This window comes from Carlito syrichta, unplaced genomic scaffold (genome assembly GCF_000164805.1).
Source record: "Carlito syrichta isolate Samal-C Ts95f unplaced genomic scaffold, Tarsius_syrichta-2.0.1 Scaffold270828, whole genome shotgun sequence".
Taxonomy (NCBI): domain Eukaryota; kingdom Metazoa; phylum Chordata; class Mammalia; order Primates; family Tarsiidae; genus Carlito; species Carlito syrichta.
The window spans coordinates 1-19,233 of NW_007214924.1; the positions used below are offsets into that span (position 1 = coordinate 1).

At 49.8% G+C, this 19,233-nt stretch overlaps 1 protein-coding gene across 1 annotated transcript in view; it reads right to left on the reverse strand.

Annotated features, from left to right (window-relative positions):
* Positions 1–2,690: 2,690 nt before the first annotated feature.
* The window catches only part of DRC3 (dynein regulatory complex subunit 3), a 38,739-nt gene continuing 22,196 nt past the window's right edge, over positions 2,691–19,233 (reverse strand). The window contains exons 10-14 of the mRNA XM_008052273.2: positions 14,927–15,058; positions 13,192–13,262; positions 11,496–11,619; positions 3,179–3,310; positions 2,691–2,804 (exon numbers count right to left, since the gene is read on the reverse strand). Of these exons, the coding sequence (XP_008050464.1) occupies positions 2,691–2,804; positions 3,179–3,310; positions 11,496–11,619; positions 13,192–13,262; positions 14,927–15,058 (573 nt within the window). The remainder of the gene's footprint in view (positions 2,805–3,178; positions 3,311–11,495; positions 11,620–13,191; positions 13,263–14,926; positions 15,059–19,233) is intronic.

Below are 19,233 nucleotides of genomic sequence, written 5' to 3' on the forward strand. Positions count from 1 at the left end.
AGAGGTGGCACACAGGTAAGGTTTCCTCCAAGGAGTTACTCAGGTGGTGTTGGTGCCCAGCCCGTTCAGTGGTGGCAGCCACTGGTCCCGAGCCTGACCTCTTCTCCCAGCCCATCTGTGCCCCAGAGAGCACGGTGCCTGCTCTGGCCACTGGGGTCTTCTTACCTGCTGCCCCCCTACCCTGTGCCTTGTGCTTTGGCAAGACCCGTGCCTGGTGTCCTCAGCCCAGCTACTGTGATGGCATGTGGCCCTGGTCAGCAGGCAGCCCTGCACTGGCCACTCGTCCAGCAGCTTGTCTTGTCCTCTCCTCAGATCCAGAAGTGGGGCAGCGTTGAGTGGGCGCACGACTACGAGCTGCAGGAGCTGCGGGCCCGCACCGCTGCCGGCAGCCTCTTTGTTCATCTCTGCTCTGAAAGCACCACGGTCAAGCACAGGCTCCTGCAGGACTGAGGCCTGGGCAGCACACGCCTAGCAGGACAGATGCGGTACAGCCACAGTTCTTCTAGCCTACAGGACCTGTGGGACTCCCTTGACACGCAGGGGCTCCCCCGACCTGTGGGGCTCCCCTACTCCGTGGGGCTCCTCTGGCCTCTGGGGCTTGGCCTTGCTCAGCATTGCCCTGAGACTATCCCCAGGACACAGTGCAGCTGTCTGGAGGTCAGCCTGATTCCAACCCGGGTGTCTCTGGGCTGGCCAGCAGTGAAGGAGAGGGATGAGTTGTACAAGTGACTTGTTCTTGACCCTGATTTTATTAAACATTTCCTCACCCTGGAAATATGTTTTCATGTGCACCTCTACATTCTCCATTCTTGTTTTGTCTGGGTTTCACCAAGGTTAAACAGCTTGTCTCCCATGGCACGTTTTGATATCTGCTGCCTGTGGTTGGGAACCTCACGCTGGGGAAACAGTCCTGTCATCCACAGACAGCTCTATTTGTGTTCTTCAGTCCTCAACCTGAGGGCTTTTTTTTTTTTTTGCTGGTTTTTAATCAGACGATCTTTTGAAAGTGAGCCCTTCTTGGTCTAAGCTGGTTGTTCCTACTGTTCCAAAAAAAAAAAAAAAAGATTTACTCTTGAAAATAGAAACTATAAGTTATTTCTGGGTTAAAAGCCCAGACAGGCCAGGCTCAGTGGCTTAGCCTGTAATCCCAGCACTTTGGAAGGCCGAGGCAATTGGATTGCCTGACCCCGCAGGTTCAAGACCAGCCCAGGCAACTTGGTGGGACCTCGTCTCTACAATAAGTAAAATAATTTTAAAAAATTAGCTGGGTATGGTAGCCTGCCCCTGTAGTTCTGGCTACTTGGAAGGCTGAGGTAGAAGGATCACCTGAGCCCAGCAGGTCGATGCTGGGATGGCCGTGAGTGTGCCACTGCGCTCCACCCTGGGTGGCAGAGTGAGACTCCAACTCAAACAAAAACAAAAACAAAAAAACTCAGACAGGCTTGGCAAGTTCACTGACATGAATGTTTCTGCTCATATTCCTCCTGGTAGTCCTGAGATTGCTCCCAACATGGCCCGTTCTACTGGAGACCAGGCCCAGTGACATGGCAGTAGGGAGAGTGTGTTCTCAGGCAGCAGAGGCCTTCTTGGCCCCGTCTGCTTGCAAGCCTGAGTAAGGAAATGGCATCATTCCTTGCCCACAGGGCACTGACCACTCTGCTCACGGGTGCTTCTCCATGCTCCCCATGTACTGTCTCCTTGAGCACTCTGAGTGAGGAGGTACTGTCACAGACAAGGCCCAGGCTGCAGGGGGCACGGTGGAGCTGGGATGCCTAGCCTGCTCTCCACATTTGGTGGGTCCCCAGGTCCCTGCAGCCAAGTTCTGAGCCAGAGGGAGCTTTGGCCTCCACCTTGGACCAGCCCAGGCCCTGGCACCATGGTCCTGCTTCCCTGCTCCTCAGCTCCCAGAAGAGCAGTGCTCTTGGCACACACCACTCTCCCTTTGCCTGTGGCCGGCAGCCTGCCCGGGCACAGCAGAGGAAATGGCACTGGCATACGTCTGATGTTGTGCCACAGCCAAGAGTCTAGCCGATGCCTTCCCCCTTGGGAGTTGCTCTTGTTGACTGGCCGGGGACCTGCTGTTCACTTTTATCTTTTTCTTCTGGTCATACATGAACATGAATTCTGATTATTTTATTTTATTTTATCTTATTTTGAATAATAGGGGAAAGGTGGCTGGGCACAGTGGCTCACACCTGTAATCCCAGCACTTTGGGAGGCCAAGGCAGGAGGACAGGTTGAGCCCAGGAGTTCGAGACCAGCCTGGGCAACAGAGCGAGACCTTATCTCTACAAAAAAAAAAAAAAAATTAGCTGGGCATGGCAACACGTGCCTGTAGTCCCAGCTACTCCGGGGGGTTGAGGCAGAAGGGATCTCCTGAGCCCAGCAGGTCAAGGCTGTGGTGAACTGTGATTGTGCCATTGCACTCTAGCCTGGGAAACAGATTGAGAACTCTGACTCAAAAAAAAAAAAAAAAAATCAAGAATAAGGGAAAGGTGACATGAGTCCTTTATTTTTCTCTACATTTGGAAATTCTTCCAGGGATAGGGAACAAATGGTGTTAGGAGAGTCGTAGGTTGAGAAATTCCCAGTAACTCTCCTGAGGCAGTCAGCAAAGTGTGTACACTTTCTCCTCCCTCCGATTGGGGCTTGTGCTGTGCTGTGAGAGAGATCCCGCAGCTGATCCACACCTAATCTAGAATGTCGCCCCATTCCAGGTTGTCCAGCTCACTCTGTATGTGGTCGATGTACTGATTAATCTCCTTCACTCGCTTGCGGTTCCTCATGATCTCATCCCTGTGAACCTGTGGTGTGAAACCAAAGCCCATTCCTTAAATCAGATAATTGGCTCATGGCTTTTGCGGAGTCCAGGGTGAAGGAAAGGAAAATAGTTCTCTGAGGCCTGCATGGCCCTCGTCGATTGCAGAGCCTCCCTGGCTTCTGCTGATCTTATATATTTGAGGCAGGAGGTAGGAAAATGATGAAGCACGTGGATTTTAAAGCTTCTGGGCAACATCAAGTCTTCAGTGTGGAATTCTACAACCCTTAATTTTATTTCTTCCTTCATTTCACGTCTTAATGAAAATACTGTATACCACCCTGGGAAGGTTTCTACACTCTCTGGCTGGTAGTTAGGAAAACTGGTACCGTCTGCTAGGATGGGTCAGCGTTTACTCACCTTGTCTATTAAGTGTGTGCACCAAGAGTTGATCCTGGTCACCAGCTCGTCCTCACGGTTGTCAATCTTCAGGAGGTGAATGTCATGCGATGCCCCAACAGCATTCACAACTGTATCTTTGTCAACAAAAAGCTGGTGAGTGAGAAGGATCAGGTGAAATCTCATGTGTCATTATGCCCTGAGCACAAAGTCAGAGAGCTGAATAGAAAAGGAGCCCCAGAAGTCCCCTGACTGTGCAGACCACGCCCGTGGAGAGCCCCGCTTTGTGTCAGCTCGTCTGTGACAGCCCCCTCCCTGACCCGAGTGGCGCAGGTGTCGTGGGGAAAAGGGCCGGCCAGGGCGTTACTCTGCAGTCCTTGCAGGGAGCATGTTTCCCCCGGGCAGAAGGCAGATGGCCACCCAGGGGTGACCTCACCCGGGACATCTGTTCTCACAATGCTTCTCCCTCGGCTGCTCTCAAGTCTGACTTGCCCAAACCTCTGCCAGCAAGTGGGAAGCGTGAGGCTGGCTGAGGTCTCAAGTCTGCTCCGAGAACAGCTGGCCTGCCAGCCAATGGGTGTTCACCCCTCAGCAGTCTCTCTACTGCCATTCATGGCAACAAAATTGAACCTTGGATTCTGTCTGGGGTTCCTTTTGCCTTCTCTTGCTCCTGACTCTGTTTGCTGTCTTGGAAGTTGCTAAAAACACATCCTCTGGCTGGCCCTAGGTGTTGACACTGGCTTTTGTGTACCTGGAATGGTGGAAGTTGAGTGGAGACATTTCCCAGAGCAGGGAAAGGTGCTGCAGCACCTAGGAAGCACCTGATTCCCCCTTGAAGCAGAAGTACTCGTAAGGCAGAGGACAGCAATTGGAATGTAGACTTGGGTTTTTTTCTTTCCTATGGTAGCGGTTAACTTAATAGTTTCCAAAATATGTCTGTGGAATCTTGAGCTGTTAGTATTTCTGCAAAAGAGGTATTCCTTGGTCAAATACATTTGGAAAAGCCAGCACATCCTAGGCTCCTCCTGAAGATTCACAGGGCACAAGGTCTTATTCTGAAGATCTGCAAAGGCCTGTGGAAAATTTTCAACTCTGTCACTTGGTTTTCCAATTTATTTGACCACAGACTTCTTTTCAGAGTAATGCCTGTTAATGTCTTGTGGGATGCTGGACCCCATGTGAGAAAAGCCAGGTTAGCTGATGTGCTGATGTGGGGAATGGGGTGTCTGGGGGACCAACCGGCTCAGTCACATGGGAGAAATGACAAGAAGTTCTTTCCCTGTGCATACAAGGTCCCAGACAAAGCTCTGGGAAGGGCTTAAAGATGCGTAAAGGAGTGGGTGTCCTGGTTTAGACATAGTCACAACCACAACATCAACCCATCATGAAAAAGTTCTCATCCTTCACTCTGAAAAGTGGGTCATAGTGGATCTCCTGAGCCAGGCAGAGAAATCATCCCCCCCCCACCACCAGAGTCTCAATGTATAGAAAACAGCTTCAGAAGCTGTGAGAAGCAACAAAAATTGGGACGCTTGCTTAAAAGCATATGAGGTTAAAACGTGGTAGCTCATGCCTGTAATCCTAGCACTTTGGGAGGCTGAGGTAGGAGGATCCCTCGATGCCAGGAGTTCAAGACCCAGCCTAGGCAACAGAGCATGAGATTCCCATCTCTTAAAAAAAACCAAACAACTGCAGTTAGAGTTGGTTATGAAAAATGGTATGACCTTTGCAAAATACAAATTAAAAAAAAAGGAAATCCAAGCTGGATTCGGTGGCTCAGCCTGTAATCCCAGCACTTTGGGAGGCTGAGGTGAGTGGATTGCCTGAGCCCGCGGGTTCAAGACCTGCCTGGGCAACTTGGGGAGACCTCATCTCTACAATAAATCTAAATGAGCTGGGCGTGGTAGCGCGCACCTGTAGTTCCAGCTACTTGGAAGGCTGAGGCGGAAGGATCGCCGGAGCTCAGGAGGTCGAGGCTGCGGTGGCTGGGAGCGGCCACTGCACTCCAGTCGGGGCGACTGAGTGAGACTCCAACTCAAAAAAAAAAGGAAATCTGGTTTAAAGAAATTATTTAAAAATGCAAGTAATAAGTTGTTTCTGGAATTCAGATGGCCTAAAGTGGTGGCTATTTCAAATTTCCCTCTTAATATAGTTTTTATGGGTAGCGTATTCTGGATCCCCTCTTGTTTCTGTGGGTTGGAAGCACCAGGGCAGAGGCATGGACTGTGCTAAGCCCATGAGAAACGTTTTTTTTGAGTTAGGGGTCGCACTCTGTTGCCCAGGCTGGAGTACAGTGGCGCATTCACACCTTACTATAGCCTTGACCTCCCAGGTCCAGCCAATCCTTCCACCTCAGCCTCCCCACATAGCTGGGACTATAGGTGTGTGCCACTACACCTAGCAAATTTTTTGATTTTTTGTAGAGATGAAGTCTCACTATATTACCTAGGCTAAAGATACGTTTCTTTCAAAATGTCTTTTTTTTTTAACGTTGGCATTTCAAAAAAATTTACAGTTAGTAATTGCAGCTGGGTGCAGTAGCTCATGCCTGTAATCCCAGCACTTTGGGAGGCTGAGGGGGGAGGATTGCTTGAGCCCAAAAGTTTGAGACCAGTCTAGATAATACAGCGAGTGCAGTGAGCCAGGATCCACCACTGGCTGGACTATTCTAGCCTGGGTGACAGAGTGAGACCCTGCCTCAAAAAAAGTAATTGCAAATAGTAACTGTACATATTCATAATGTTTCAATACATATAATGTATAATGATCACATTAGGGGAATTGGCATATCCATCATCTCAAACATCTATCATTTCTTTGTGTTGAAATGTTCAATATTCTCCTTCTAGCTATTTGAAACTTATGTTATTGTTAACTATCGTCATCGTACAGTGCTAAAGGACACTAGAATAGCTCTCCCTGTCCCCCTTCTCACTATCCTTCCTTCCCAACCTCTAGTAACTTCTGTTCTACTGTTCACTTCTATGACATCAACTTTTTTAGCATCCACACATGAGACATGAGAACGTTCTCCAATTTTACCCATGTTGCCATGAATGACAGGATTTCATCATTTTGTATGGCTGAATAGTATTTCATTGTGTATATATACCATGTTTTTCTTTTCTTCTCTCTCTCTCTCTTTTTTTTTTGAGTCAGGGTCTCACTCTGTTGCCCAGACTGGAGTGCAGTGACATGATCACGATGATCATGGTTCATGGCAGCCTCAACCCCTGGGCTTAGGCACTTCAGCATCCCAAGTAGCTGGGACTACAGGTGTGTGCCATCACCTCTGGCTTTTTTTTTTTTTTTTGTAGAGGCCAGGTTTCATGGCGTTGCCCAGGCTAGTCTCGAACTTCTGGACTCAAGCAACTTGCTTGCCTTGGCCTCCCAAAGTGCTGGAATTACAGGCGTGAGCCACTGTGCCCGGTCTGTATACATGTTTTTTTTAAATCCATTCATCTGTTGTTGGACACCTAGGTTGGCTCCATATCTTGGATATTGTGAATATTGCTGCAGTAAATGTGGGGGTGCCGATATCTCTTCGATATACTGATTTCCTTTTCTTTGGGTAAATGCCCAGTGTGGGGTTGCTGGCTCATATGGTAGTTTTATTTGTAGATTTTTGAGTAACTGCTATACAGTTCTCCATAGTGGCTGTGATAGTTTGTATTCCCACAACAGGGTGTAAGAGTTCCTTTTTTTCTACATCCTAGTCAGCATTTGTTATTTTTTTATCTTTTTAATAATAGCCTTCCTAACTGGTGAGATGGTACCTCTCTGTGGTTTTGATTTGCATTTCCCTGATGACTAGTGGTGCTGAGCAATTTTCATGTATTTGTTGACCAGTTGTGTGTCTTCTCTTAAGAAGTGTCTGTTCAGACCATTTGCCCATTTTTTAATTGAAAAAATTTTTTTTGGCTGTTGAGATGTTTGAGTTCCTTTTATATTCTGGATAATAATCCCTCATCAAATGAATAGTTTGCAAATGTTTTTTTCCCCATTGTATAGGGTGTCTTTTCACTCTGTTGATTGTTTCCTTTGTTGTACAGAAGCTTAGTAGTTTGATATATTTCCACTTGTTTATTTGTTGTTTTGTCACCTGTGCATTGAGCTCTTATTCATAAAATATTTTCTCAGACCAATGTCCTGAAGCATTTCCCATTTTCTTCTAGTAGCTTTAGTTTGGGGTCTTACATTTAGGTCTTGGATCCACTTCAGTTGATTTTTTGTATAGGATGAGATGTGAGGGTCTAATTTCACTCTTCTGCATGTGGCTATCCAGTTTTCCCAGCACCCTTTAATAAAGAAACTGTCCTTTCCCCAATGAGTGTTCTTGGCACTTTTGTCAAAAATCAGTTGACTGTAAATATGTGGATTAATTTCTGGGTTTTGTATTCTGTTCCATTGGTCTGTGTGTCTGTTTTTATGTCTTTACCATGCTGTTTTGGATCCTACAGCTTTGTAGTATATTTTGAAGTTTAGTAGTACGATGCCTCCAGCTTTGTTCTGTTTGCTCAGGATTACTTTGGCTCTTTGGGGTCTTAAAATTTCCATACAAATTTTAGGATTTTCTGTTTCTCTGAAGAATGTTAATGTTATTTTGATGGGGATTGCGTTGCATCTATAGACTTCTTTGGGTAGTAACAAAGAGACTTTTGCAAAGGGTGCAGCTGGTGTCCCTCCCGGGACCACTGTGTGACTTGAAGATTTGCTGTCCTGTGGCATGTGGGATCAGATCACTCTGTCATGCTTTCCCAGGGTACCCAATGACCCTGCATCTTCCTCCACCACAGAAAAAGGAACAGCTTGGCCTGATGGGACAGGGACCTGTGCCAAGGCAGAACCTCCTGGTGCCAGTCAGAATCTCATCACAGTCATCCCATCCACAGCCTGCTGGCTTGGCTCAGACCCACTGTCACTTGAGCAGACTCTCTGGGGACTTGCAAGGCCTCCCCTGGCCTGGGCCTGAGCATTCACCCTGTCCTCACAGCTGGAAACCCACATGGATGTTCAGACACCCGGGCAGCATGTCTGACCTCCCAGCTACCTCTGAGATGGGCAGCTGTGGCTGCCAGTCCTGCTCAGAGCCCCTTCCTCACTGCCAGCCAGGCTGTCTCCTCAGCGTGTATTTTCTGCTTTTCCTCTCAAAGCTGGAAGGACTGGAAAATGCAGACATTGGACAGATTTGTATGTATGTATGTAAGTATGGCATGAGCTGACAACAGTCACTCAACGGAATGAGAGGACTTTTAGAGATAATTACATCAGTGTGACTCATCATGATATACTCATTGATAATTAGGTAACAAAATCCATATTTTTTTCACCCAAGGCCCTAGTCCCTTCTGTAAACATCCCCATCTTGTGATATGCCTGGTAGACATTTTATCAAAGGCTTTGGCAAACTGCCTGGGTTCAAATCACAACTCTATCACCTATAAGCTGTGTGTCCTTGGGCAGGTTATCCTAAGTTCTGTGCCTCGGTTTCCTTATCTGTAAAAGGGAACCATGATGGTGCCTACTTTACAGTGTTGTTGTGAGGATTAAATGAGCAAATACATGTCCAGAGCTTCTCAGAGGGCTGGCCCAGGCAATGTCAACTATTTGTTGGTATTATTATTTCTTATAGTCAGGGCATAATTGTCCCTGAGAACAACAGACTGCCTTTTGTTGCTTAAATGTAAGGAAATGAAGCAATGGTGTAAGGTCCTGGAGATGTCTCCAGACGTTCCCAAGGGGATGGAGTCTCCCACTGGCCTTCCCACTGGGAAGGGGCCCTAGTAGCCTTTGCTGGCTGTCCCCTGTGAGGCCTCGAGGATGGCTCTCTATGCCAGTCTTGCCAGTGAGCCCAAGAGAGTCCCTTAGCTCAGGGCAGAGCCCACTGGCCTAGTGCCTGGGCCCATGTAGACCTCATTGGGTCTACCATAATGGGGACAGCTCAGCTCTATGGTAAGAATCAGGCTCTCCATCTGCTGGACTAGAGTCTGAATCCAGACTCCAGTCCTTACAAGCTATGTTATCTTGGGCAGTTTACTTAACCTCTCTGAGACCCAGTCTTACTCATTGTTCTCATCTGTAAACTGGGCATGACAAGAGTACATCCTTTGAAGGGTCCTTTAATGAAGTAAGTGAGATCATGTGTGACCGTCAGGCCTAGACAGGGCAACCCCTCACTGGAACTCTGCATGGCTGCCACTCTGATCAGGGGTGCTATGTGTTTCTGGAGCCACAGGAACAGATGTCAGATGACACCAGGCACAGCCAGCTGGGCAGGCGGGAGGGCTGGCTGCTGGAAGCACCAGTCCAGCCTGCTTCTCTGCCATCGGGCTCTGAGACGCTTTTTCTGTGTGTCCCAGTCATTAAGGAGGGAGCATGTTTTAGTCCGTGTCTACTGGGTGTCGCAGACCTGGGAGCTGTACCTGAGGGACTCTACTCACCTCTAGATGGTCAGTCTGGGCATTTCCAGAATGGGCTCTCTCAAGAGCAGCCTTACTTGCCGGGGAAGATGGCATTTTCCTGTGTTGGGTCAACAGCAGTTAGCTGCATTTAGCAGCTTAGGGAGGGAAGGCTGGCATCACAGTGGCTCTACCACCATGCTGCTGTGGTGGGTGTCTGTCTCAGCTCTAGACAGAGGCTATGGGAGTCAGGGTCTAGTGCTGGTCCTCTGTGTCTGTACCACTTAGCCCAGCACCTGACAGAGCAGAGGTTTGGTGAGCGCACACTCTTGTTCCACAGAAGACATCTGGCATCTATGCACACTGTACACTGTTGCTGGCACTGGGGAGGGGGGAGGACATGGTGGTGAAAAGGCCATTCCTGTCCTCCCTTGTGAGCTTATATATAGTATGAATAGTCATATAAACAAATCGACATAAGCCAGAGAGTTTGAAATTGTGATGAGGCTCTGACCTGATAAATGAGGTATGTGACAGAGAGACAATGGTTTTTCAAGGTGATGCAGGAAGGTCTCTCCCAGGACCTGATATTTGAGCTGAGATCTGAATGACAAGGATGAGCCAGGCATGTGGGGCTTGATAAGTGTGTCTGCCAGATGGATTATCAACTGAAAGGAGCAAGCCTGGGTGGCTGGGGAACAACTCAGAGGCTGAGCGCTGGGCATCAGGCGTGAGGAGGGGCGGGGGAGGCCGCTGACGTGGGCGGGCTCACTCATGGGGGTCTGGTCGACGACGAAGAGGCCATTAAAGGGTGCTGTGCAAAAATGTGAGTGATGTGGCTTGAGTTTTCAAGGGTCCCTTTGGCTGTCATGTGGAGCCTGCAAGAGTACAGTAAGAAGGCAGAGGTCTAGACAAAGGACCATGGCAACTTGCTTTGGGGGGACGTGAAAACAGAGGCTGAGAAGCTGGCAGTGGAATGAATGATGTGGGAGTGAAAGCAGACTCCAATAAGAAATGGGCCTGGGCCCTTCCCAGAGACACATACACTGCTATTGGGGCCAACACAGAAGGCCCTGAGAGTCTTTTGGCATGCAGACCCCAGGGGACAGAGCCAGGTGCCCAGGCCAACCCCACTGATTTCATGACCACTCATCACTGGATGTGCTGGTGGAAACTGGGATGGCATCGTGCTAGATCAGAAATGGTGCTTAGAGCCGGGCGCGGTGGCTCAGCCTGTAATTCCTAGCACTTTGGAAGGCCAAGGCAAATGGATTGTCTGAGCCTGTGGGTTCGAGACCAGCCTGGGCAACTTGGTGAGACCTTGTCTCAACAAAAAATCAAAAACTAGCTGGGCGTGGTAGCACACACCTGTAGTTCCGGCTACTTGGAAGGCTGAGGCGGAAGGATCGCCGGAGCCCAGCAAGTTGACGCTGGGGTGGCTGTGAGCATGCCACGGCACTCCAACCTGGGCGATGGAGTGAGACTCCAACTCAAAAAACAACAACAAAAAAAGAAAAGAAATGGTGCTTGGGGGTGGTTCCAACATCCCGTAGCATCTCATCATGGAGACTCTAAGGTTAAGAAGACTTGCAGCAGGAATTTCAGACTTTAACCTCTATTTGTAACTGCCTCTCTTAGAAAGTGCCAGAAGCTCCCATAGAACTGAACTTCTGGAAACCAGCTCATTGGAAAGTTGAAGGTATCGTGAACTCTTTAGTTGGATCCCACTGAGTCCCTGCCAGGTGCTTTATTTGTTAGCCTATTGCTCCTGCTAGCAGCCCTGTGAAGTGAGGTATAGTCTCTTTTGGAAATAAGGAAACTGAGTTTCCAGGAGGCTGTCTAGCTTTCACAAACCACAGAACTGGGCCAGACAACATGTGTCTGGCCCCCCCTTTCCCCCAGTGCAGTGTGCCCCGCCCCAGCCTACCCACTGTGCTCACCGCCCGCACGTCGTCTGGCAGGTCCTCATCGAGGTCGCCCTTGAGGATCTTCTCGAGGGTGTTGATAGAGATCTCCAAGAGCTTCTCATGGTGGTGGTTCTCCAGGTCCCTACACTGAGCCATCGTGCAACCACGAGTTAAGCAAAAGCCAAGGTGGAGCAGGCTAGTGCGTCCCTGACAAGCACTCATCGGGCCGGGGCCATTTCAGGTACACAGGAACAGACTTTAAGGACCCAAGGCAATCTCTGAGGTGCTGGATGGCATCACAGCTGTCACAGCTGTCCACCCTCATGCATTAAGCCCCGGGGTCATCACAACTCCCCAGTGTCACGCCTGCTCCCACACCTGGCCATCATGGACGGACCCTGGCACCCTATCATCCACTTCTCTCCATCCCCACAGCCGCCCATCTGAACACAGCAGCAGACTGCCCACTGGCCTCCACACGTGCCCTTTCTCCCCACGCAGCCAGAGTGTGCTTGAAGATGCAAGCAGCCAGACTCACACCTCTCCTTAGAGTAGCGCTCCTGAGAGCTTCCTGTGCTCCCACTGGGCCTAACGACCTCCCACGGCACTAATGACCTCCTGCCTTTTGGAGCTGGACTTCTCTGGCCCGTCCTTAGGGCCTTTCCACAGGCTTCTCTTCTGCCTGAAATGTCCTCTCCGCCCTTCCACCTGGTCCCTCTGGCCACCCTCAGGTCCTCACTTAGTGGACCCTCCCTCAGGGAGGTTGCTGGCACTGGCCTCTGTGTTAAGTGCTACTCACCCCATGCCTTGGGTACAATTAGTTTCCTTCATAACTTCTGCCTCCCTGCTGAACTGTCAGCCCCAGGAGGGCAGGACCAGAGGGTTGCTTCTGGGGTAGAGCACAGCAATTTGCTCCCGTGTGACAGGGCCCTGAGTTCTGGTAGCAGAAGGGTTGCTCGCGCGCCAAATATGGGCTCCTAACTCTGACACTGAACCTGACAAGCTCATGATGAATAGTCAGTGCTTCAACATGGAGGCTGCCTCATCTCCAGAACATGTTTGCCTGCAACACAGGGGGCATCATCTCCCTGTGGACATCACTCAGAGGAGAACAACATCTGGGACTCTACTGCACACAGCCGGGATCCCACCCCGCAGCCCCTCTGGGCATCCAAACCATCATTCCCACAAGGCCATCATTGTTCTGAGGGTTGGAAAACCCCCTCAGGCCCTGTGGAACATTCTTTTGAACATTCTAAGCCTTGCCAAATTTACATCCTTTGAAGGTGAGCTTCTTCCTTGGTGCAAAACCGGAGGTTCTACATTCCTCTAATTTCAAAGGTGGAGATTCCCCCAGGTAGGACTCTGTGATGGATTTGAATATCAAGTTGGTGGAAGTGTAGATCTTTCTATCAAACAGGGAGAAGGTAATTCTAGTAAAAAGTGAAGTATGATTATAGAGCTCTGACTCTAGTGATTCTCTGCCAGTGTGTCAGGGCACTGGTGGCAGTGGGAGGGGGCAGGGGTGTCCTACAGCTGGCCATTGGGAAGGGCACCCCGCTTATTTTCATCCTGCTTAGTTTGTGAAGAAGCTTTATCCTTCTCTGTGTTTTATTGAAAATGCAAGTGCCTCCTCCCTAGCTCCTCCAGAAGCCAGGAAAACCCCAGGGGCTCTGTAGCACCTCCCCACAGGGAAGGAGGAGAGGCCATGTCATCATAGAAAGGATATAGGCTTTGGACATTTTCAATAAAGGATCCCACCAAGTCGGTGATGTTCCTTTCAAACATGTTTATGGCCTCCTGGAAATGATAAAAAAACACAGTTAATGTGGGTGTATAGACACCCAGCTCCAGAGCAAAAGGCACTCCTTAGAACTTAGCCAGCGCCTCCAATAATCACAGACCTTCAGGGCTAAAGATCACCCATCTTGACCTTCTTGGGCAGATGGTTAAGGACTGACCCCTCCTCTTTCTTCAGAGCTCTGTTGCTTTCCAGCCATATTAACTCACGGTACCACCTGAATGTGTACTACTGTCACTGGGCCTTTGCTTGTACTGGGTCCCTATGCCAGGAACACTTGTCCTGGCCTTACTCCCCTTATCTCCCCTCCCCCACACATACACAGAGCTAACCTCCTTCCTCTAGACTCCTCAGTGGCATCTGTCCACCCCTTCCAGGCAAACAGTGGAGTGAACTGTCAAAGAGTCAGACTGCCTGGGTTGGCAGCCCAACTCCACCACTGTGTGGAACTCTGGGAAAGTTATTTAACCTCCCTGGGCCTCAGCTTCCTCACCTGTGAAATGAGTTTCCTGGAAAGTACCTGTCTCAAAGAGTTGTGGTGGGGCTGAATGAGTGACTTCACACAAACACTTTGCAAGGTGCCTGGCAGAGAGTAGGCCTTGTGAGAGCTGGCTGTTACCCAGACCTCACTGTTAGTTCTGTTTCATGGTGCTTGAGGGAACAATGGAAGCTGTGATTGAGAGCCTTTCTCTTTGGTGCCCACCCCCACAACTCCCGGCATCCACCACGGACTCCAGGGGCTGCAAGATGGACCAGGGGTTGCGGGGATCCACAGGAGCCTGAGGACTGTCTGCAGACTGAGCAAGTTAGACATTGTCCAAATGTATGTAAGTGTTGCTGTAGTTAATAAAAACAGGGTCACTGCAAAGCATGGCTGCCCTTGCCGCCTTTTGGCCACCGGATAATACAAGGGCCACAGTGCACGGGCACTGGGCCATGTCTGGAGGTGGGAAAGCAATCTCCCCGCCTGCCAAGGGTGGGAGCGGCCACCTGGCTCTCCCCGCTGCACATGCATGCTGCTCTGCAGTGTGTGCGCGTTCCAGCGGGAGGGGAGCGGCTGCCATGTGATGTGATAGGGAAATCTATCCTGTGTCTGAGGTGTCACTTGACGTGTGAGGAATTGATTAGGTGCTATCTCTCAGCCCAGCCACAGCAGCATCCGATGAGGTTCAATTCATCACACCACTTCAGACTCCTGGCCTCTGCTGCCTGTGAACACACAAGTCACTGTGCCGCTAATGAATTCGAAACAGCAGCGCTTTTCATTTCCGCTACTTAGTGCCGGGCGGCAGGCTCCATGCATCGCCGAGAGGGGCAACTGCAGGCTGCAGTGCGGAGGAGCCTTTGTTTGCTCTTTGAGTGGGGTCCACTTCGTCTTTCGAGCACCCGGATAGCTCCTTGGGTCTAATTAAAAACCTATCCCCGCTGAGGCTCTGGGCTTTTCCAGGACGGGTGTTCATTCCCCCCAAGAACCACTTCCAACCTAAACTATTACACTGTATTAAAAGCAAACACAGAATGACGAGTGAGAACGCTTCAGCCCGACACCCTGAGTTGCACAGGTCGTCTTCAACGAGAGGTGCGCTCCTGGGAGCTGCAGTTCGCGTGTGGGTTTGCAGCTATAACCCCAGGCTCTGGCATCTGTGCCCAGGGCCGGCCTTACCTCCAGCTGCTCCACCAACTGCATCTCCAGCGTCATGAGTGTGTTGGACAGTTCAGTGATGTCTTCGCTGCACTCCATGATCATCTTCTTGACGTTGGGCAGTTCGGACTCCTCTCGAATGGCACTTAAACCCTGGAAACAAAAGCCTGGGCTTTAGGAATCAACAGTTCAGTGTAGTTAGTTAATGGCAGGCAGCAATTCAGTTTTTGCGGGTAAGAATTTGGACTCTGGCTGTGACATTTGCCAGCCCTGTGAGCTTATCGATGATGCCTACCCTCTCTGTGCCTCAGTTTCCTTGTCTGTAAAGTGGAAATGATAGCCCCTCCCGCGACAAAGGTGAGAGAACACATGTGAGGCTCCCAGAGCATGAGTACTCCAACCTTGTTTGCTCAGACTTTTTTTTTTTTTTTTGAGTTGGAGTCTTATTCTGTCACCCGGACTGGAGTGCAGTGGCACGCTCCCAGCCACTGCAGCCTCGACCTGCTGGGCTCCGGCGATCCTTCCACCTCAGCCTTCCGAATAGCTGGAATTACAGGTGCGCGCTACCACGCCCAGCTAATTTTTTTTAATATTATTTATTGTAGAGATGAGGTCTCACCAAGTTGCCCAGGTGGGTCTCGAACCCGTGGGCTCAGGCAATCCACTCACCTCAGCCTCCCAAAGTGCTGGGATTACAGGGTGAGCCACTGAGCCCGGCTGACTTTTTTTTTTTTTTAATTAGAGGCTGCCAGGCACGGTAGAAGGAGCCATGGCTTTCACAGGGTTCAAAGCATTCCACCCCAAAATATGCTGCTTTGTCAAAGTGATTATCTTGAGTTAAAGATACTTAAAAGCATCAGATGCAAAGAGGATATGCTGACCTCCCCTTTTCTGCCTGAAAGCAGGAGATGAAACTCCCACGTGACAGGTGTCCGCCCTCTACCAGGAGGAAGGAAGGCATTCTTATCACTGGAGACAGGGAATCAGGGCTGAGGGAAGTCTGTACAAACAGGCCTTGTTCAACTAACCCTCGTCTGTCCAGTCACTTCACCATGAGCCGCCCTAAGCCAAATCCCCTCGTTCTGTCCCATTTTCACAATTCACTACTCTTGGTCCAGCCTAGTATAGAAGCTTTTTTCCCTAGCTGCTTATTCAGTTTCCATGTACATGGGAATGTCACAAAATAAAATGTGTATGCTTTTTCTCCTGTTAGTCTGTCTTATGTAAGTTTAATTCTTGGTCCCAGTCGAAGACTATATAGGATAGAGGAAAATTTGACTTGCCCTACAATTTTAGTGTCCGGTGGACCTGAATTTGAATCCTGCCTGCATCATGTATAAGCCGTGTGACCTTGGGAGAGCCACCTTCATCTCTATAACTCCATTTCCTCACTGTAAAGGGGGAGAAGAATCTGTGGGCTATCATTTCCACTTTACAGACAAGGAAACTGAGGCACAGAGAGGGTAGGCATCATCGATAAGCTCACAGGGCTGGCAAATGGAGTGCAGTGGCACGCTCCTGGCCACCGCAGCCTCGACCTGCTGGCCTCCGGCGATCCTTCCACCTCAGCCTTCCAAGTTAGGGGAATTGGAGGCCACATATGTGAAGTGGCTGGCACACAGTGAAGGCTTCTATAAAAGACTGTAATAGGGCTGGGCATGATGGCTCATGCCTGTAACCCCAGAACTTTGGAAGGTTAAGGCAAAAAGATTGCTTGAGCCCAGGAGTTTGAGACCAGCCTGAACAACATAGCAAGAACTCTTCTCTACAAAAAAAAAAAAAATTTTTTTTTTTAGGAACGCAAGATTTATTGAGAAGATGGAAAAGCTCCCAAGGAGGTTGCCCTCCAAAAAATTTTTTAAAAAATTAGCCAGGTGTGGTGGCACATGCCTGTAGTCCTAGCTACTTGTGAGGCTGACATGAAAGTGTTGCCTGAGCCCAGGAGAATGAGGCTGCGGTGAGCCGTGATCATGCCACTATACTCCAGCCTAGGCAACAGAGTAAGACTCCGACTCAAAAAAATTTTTTTAATTTAAAAAATAAAAAAAAATTTTTAAAGAAAGAGATACAGAAAAAGACAGATCAAAAACAAACAAAAAATATGGGTAAAGCGCAAATAGTTCGCAGAGTAAGAAATACAAATGGTTGCAAAACACGTGTTGCTCACCCCCCACGCAGGAGAAAATAAACACATCCCAGGGTACACTAGACCGGCAAACATTGGGAAGCACAGGGTACTGGCCTGACAAGGGCTGTAGAGGGGACAGACTCTGTGGGGTACAGCTGGCCAATAACCAGAAGTACCAGTGTACAGTGCCACTTCCAGGGCTTCGTCCTACGGGGCAAATGTGCACCAGCTTATTCAGTGCAATGCTGACAGGGCAAAGGGCTGGAGAAAGCTGACTGCCTATCAACAAGGAATGGCTAAATAATGATGGCTCATTCAAGCAATGAGGTATTTTACAGCTGGAATAAATGAAGTGCCTCTTTCACTTTGGAAGGCTCTCCAAGATGCAGAGAGAACAGGAAAGCAAAGTGCAGCACAGTGCATGCTCGGCTTACATTATGTATATACACACGCAGACACAGAGGTGGGAGGAAAATGGACTGTGTCCCCTGTGGCCAGTTTTCGTTCCCTGCCATGTGCGTGTACGCCTATTCACAAACAGATCCCACCACACACAGTTCTGTCTGCCATTGTTTTAGCTGACTCTGTTCTGGTCTGGGGCGAGCGCCCCCTCCCTCTCTGTCTTGGTAGTTTCTCACTATAGTTCTTTGGGTGGTTATTTTACAAATGAAGAGATGGAGTCTAGGAGAGGGTCAGTTTTTGCCTCTGTGTCACCAGCAAGGGCTGTCTGAGCCCCAAGCCTTCGGTGACCACACTGTGGCCCAGAAACGGTGCCCCCCTGGGAGCAAGGCGCTGTGTGCCAGGGATAAGGCCTCATGGGGGTGGGTGGGAGGAGGACAGGATAAGGCCACAGGAGAGGGCCTGTGAGGGGAGGGAACTGGGGACCCTCAGGGCCCATGGGGTCTTGGGAACTTCTAAGGCAGTGGCCTCAACTTAGGCTGAGCATTGAAAACACGTGGGAACTCTGGAAAGTCCCTGTGCCAGGCCACCCTAAATTGCCTAAGTGGGCGCCCCTGTTTGGGGCCTGAGAATATCTCCAGGCCTCTGGACTCCGAGTGGGGGCTGGACGGGGCTCACTGCTCTAGGCTCTAGGAGGGAATGCTCAGGTTAGTCAGCTCATCCGAGATGGCCTTTGAGGAGCCAGCCAGCACGTAAAGGCACATGCCTGAGCCAAAGGAGCAGAGTCGCACACTCCAAGTCAGGCTTGGCCAGGCCCACGTCCTGCTTTTCCAGAGGGACTTGCTGCTGAGGGGCCAGGCCCTTGTGCTGGGCTTTAGGAGAAGCTGATTCCCAGGCATTCCAAACCCCATCTACTGGCACCAGATAGATGTCAGGAAGGAGGAGGCTGGACAGTGACCGGGAGAATGGAGACATGGCCCGTCCAGATGCGAAAACCATCACTCATGTCCCCCAGTGACAACTGCCTCCAGAGTAGCTGGCAACCACAATTTTTCATGAAATCTGCCAGTTTCTAATGTCAGCAGGATGTTCAAAACGTTTTTAACCCTCTGCAGGCCAAATAAAACACATATGGGAGCCAAATGTGTTCCTCTGCTGACAGTTTTGAACTTCTGGTTGAACGCAGTAACATTGCTCCCTGTAACATAATAAGGAGGGTCTCGAGAATTAAATCACATAGAATTAGTGAGGCTAATGTGACAAGAATGGGTTTGGGGGAGCTGGGGATGGGGGCCAGGAAGCACATAGGAGTTGATCGTCAACTCTGTTACATCTGAACTTGCATTATCGAGGATTTTTCTCAACTTTCTGTTCACAAGGAATAGCTTTATGGGCTCTGTGAGGTCCCTGATGCTGCAGGCAAACTTGGCGTGTGTGAATAGCTTTCTGAGGAGAAAGACAGTCCATAGCTTTCCTCAGTGTCTGACCAAGAACCTTGCCTTTAAAGATAATGCTAACTGAGAGAAACAGTTCCCATCAAGTACAAAGACAGGTGTCCTTTCCCATGGCCCCTCCAAGAGCTGAGTGCAGTGGCCAGGTCCTGACTGCCTAGAGCCTTCTCTGGCTGGGGCGGGGAGGAGAATGCCCTTCCTCCCTGTTAACCCTTTGTCTTGTAAACTTCAACCTTCTCTGAACTCCTCAGCCTGAGTCAAGATGCCTCCAAGGTTACCCCCAAGGCTCCTGGAACTTCCCTCCAGGATGGCACTGACCCCTCTACTCACTCACATGGGAGGGCCTGGAC